Below are 1974 nucleotides of genomic sequence, written 5' to 3' on the forward strand. Positions count from 1 at the left end.
AGCCCAGTCGTAGAGCACTGGACGGGGGCCACAGCACCCCCCGCAATGAGCAGGAGGCAGAGGGGGGGCTTCCCGCTGTATCCCCCCGTAAAAGGCGTTTTTGGATGTGGATCTAGATTTAATTGGAACTAAAATGATTTGTTTAATTGGCTTATAACCGGTTGAGTGGTATGAGAAGGCAATCGCAACCCGAAACCACGGCAAAAGCAACAACCCAGAGAGATCTCTTACCACTTCGACCTGCCGCGCCTGCCGACCTGCCGCGTGTCTTGCGTTGCCTGTTTTTTGCATTTGTTTAAGTTAAATGGTTTATTTCAGAGGATAAGTCAAGCACAAAAATTTCTGTTTGTTTTATTTTTGCTGAATATTAGTTTATTTAATTCTATCTTTTGTTTGCAGTTTTGGCTTTGCTGTCCCGTTTTCTGCCATTCGCCGTTCACGCGACTGCAGGACCACGCAAAGAACTCCGAACTGCTTGCCGTCTTTTCCGCTCTCTTCAATTTGAATATTTATAGTTCTCTTGTCTAGAAAACGTTTTTAAAACAGGCTTGCCCTGCGTCGCAATGGCTCCTTTCTACAAGACCGCAGCAGCATTGTGCCTCGTCGGACTCTTTGGGCTCCAGTCCGCGGCGGACGAGACACCGAAGTACGCATTTGAGATAGTAGATGTAGAAGAAGGTAAGCTTATTGCCGCTGATGATTCTCATATTCCTTGTGCTATCTCCCATCTGGTTTGCTGTCAAGCGGTCAACTCCTCGGTTGAGTCACACGGAAGTTGCTTCATTGCACATTGATTTTCCACCGTTGTTCTCTGCAGATGGCTACTTAACGGCGAAGTTGGCCCGTAACGGAAAAATTTCAGCTAAGACCAATGCAGTTGAAAAGGATACCCAGCTTGTCACAGAGTTGCAGGCAAAAGTGAAAACCAACACTCAGGTTAAAGAGGCGACGTGCTCGACATTGGTGACAGCAGAACTTGTGAGCGCACAAAATATAAAAGGCCGGCTTGCATGACGACGCTACGGCTACTGCGATGTCAGCATCAGCAGCTGGTCCCAACACTAGGCACCGTTGTCAGATCCGACAAAAATCATGCATTTATTCCTTTGATTATCTGAAACTGAACGTAAGAAAGCTGTTTTGCCGTTTCCTTCTTCATTTTGGTGTACAGAAGAAGTTCTTTCATCACACCTTCAACTACACAGATGAACTGGACTACCGTACACTGGTGCAGCAGGCCCTCAAAACCGGACTTGACTCAATCGGGTAAGGAGATGCGATATTCATCATCGCTACAGGGCGCATCCCTCTGTTTTTTCCGTGCAGTTCAAAGCTACACGGATGATATCTAGCGTATTTCGCATGCTGTATTCCCCACTTTCTCCTCATCCGTTTTCAGATCACTACATTCATGTTGTGCTGCACTGATTGTTTATACTTCAACAGCAAAACGTACCCGGAGAATGTAGAGGCGTGGAAAAAGATATGGAAGGAGGAAGAGGCTGCCAGTGTGTTGCATCTTCTCGGAGCCACCAGCACGAAAATCGGTTGCGTAATTGGAAAATGTGCCCAAGCATTACCTGCAGTTGATACATACACAGCGTCAAAAGCAAAAACAACGACGACGGCTGTGCTTTTCTGTAAATTAAGTCCTGCAGCAACAGAGGGCCAGGCCGCCTTCAGGTACGCTTGGTTTTTTGGATTTGAATGTTTAGATGGTTCTTACTCAAGGATTTAGAAGTGAACAGCTACAATAACTGGAGATGTATTCTTTGTTCTTGTCTCTTTGTTTCGTCTTTCCTGCAGCGAGGAGTACTTCAACGAACTTCTTGCACGAGAAGATGAATTAAAAAGTATGACGGAAGATGATCTGAAGGACCCGATTGTAACCAGCTCTGCAGATATTGCCGTTCCCAGCATTCTAACTGCCGGTTTGGTCGCCATCCTGGCAGCTATCTCTGCCTAGACAGGCAG

The 1974-nt window shown here is 46.5% G+C and overlaps 1 protein-coding gene across 1 annotated transcript; it reads left to right on the forward strand.

The window, feature by feature from the left end:
* Positions 1–563: 563 nt before the first annotated feature.
* Positions 564–1966, forward strand: EMH_0003640 (uncharacterized protein; the record flags this gene model as incomplete). The annotated part of the gene is made up of 4 exons (XM_013496478.1): positions 564–678; positions 818–978; positions 1172–1266; positions 1807–1966. The coding sequence occupies 4 exons, from the start codon at positions 564–566 to the stop codon at positions 1964–1966; spliced, it is 531 nt and encodes a 176-aa protein (XP_013351932.1).
* Between the last annotated feature and the right edge of the window lie 8 nt (positions 1967–1974).

This window comes from Eimeria mitis, genomic scaffold, assembly GCF_000499745.2.
Source record: "Eimeria mitis Houghton genomic scaffold, Emh_scaff213, whole genome shotgun sequence".
NCBI lineage: Eukaryota > Apicomplexa > Conoidasida > Eucoccidiorida > Eimeriidae > Eimeria > Eimeria mitis.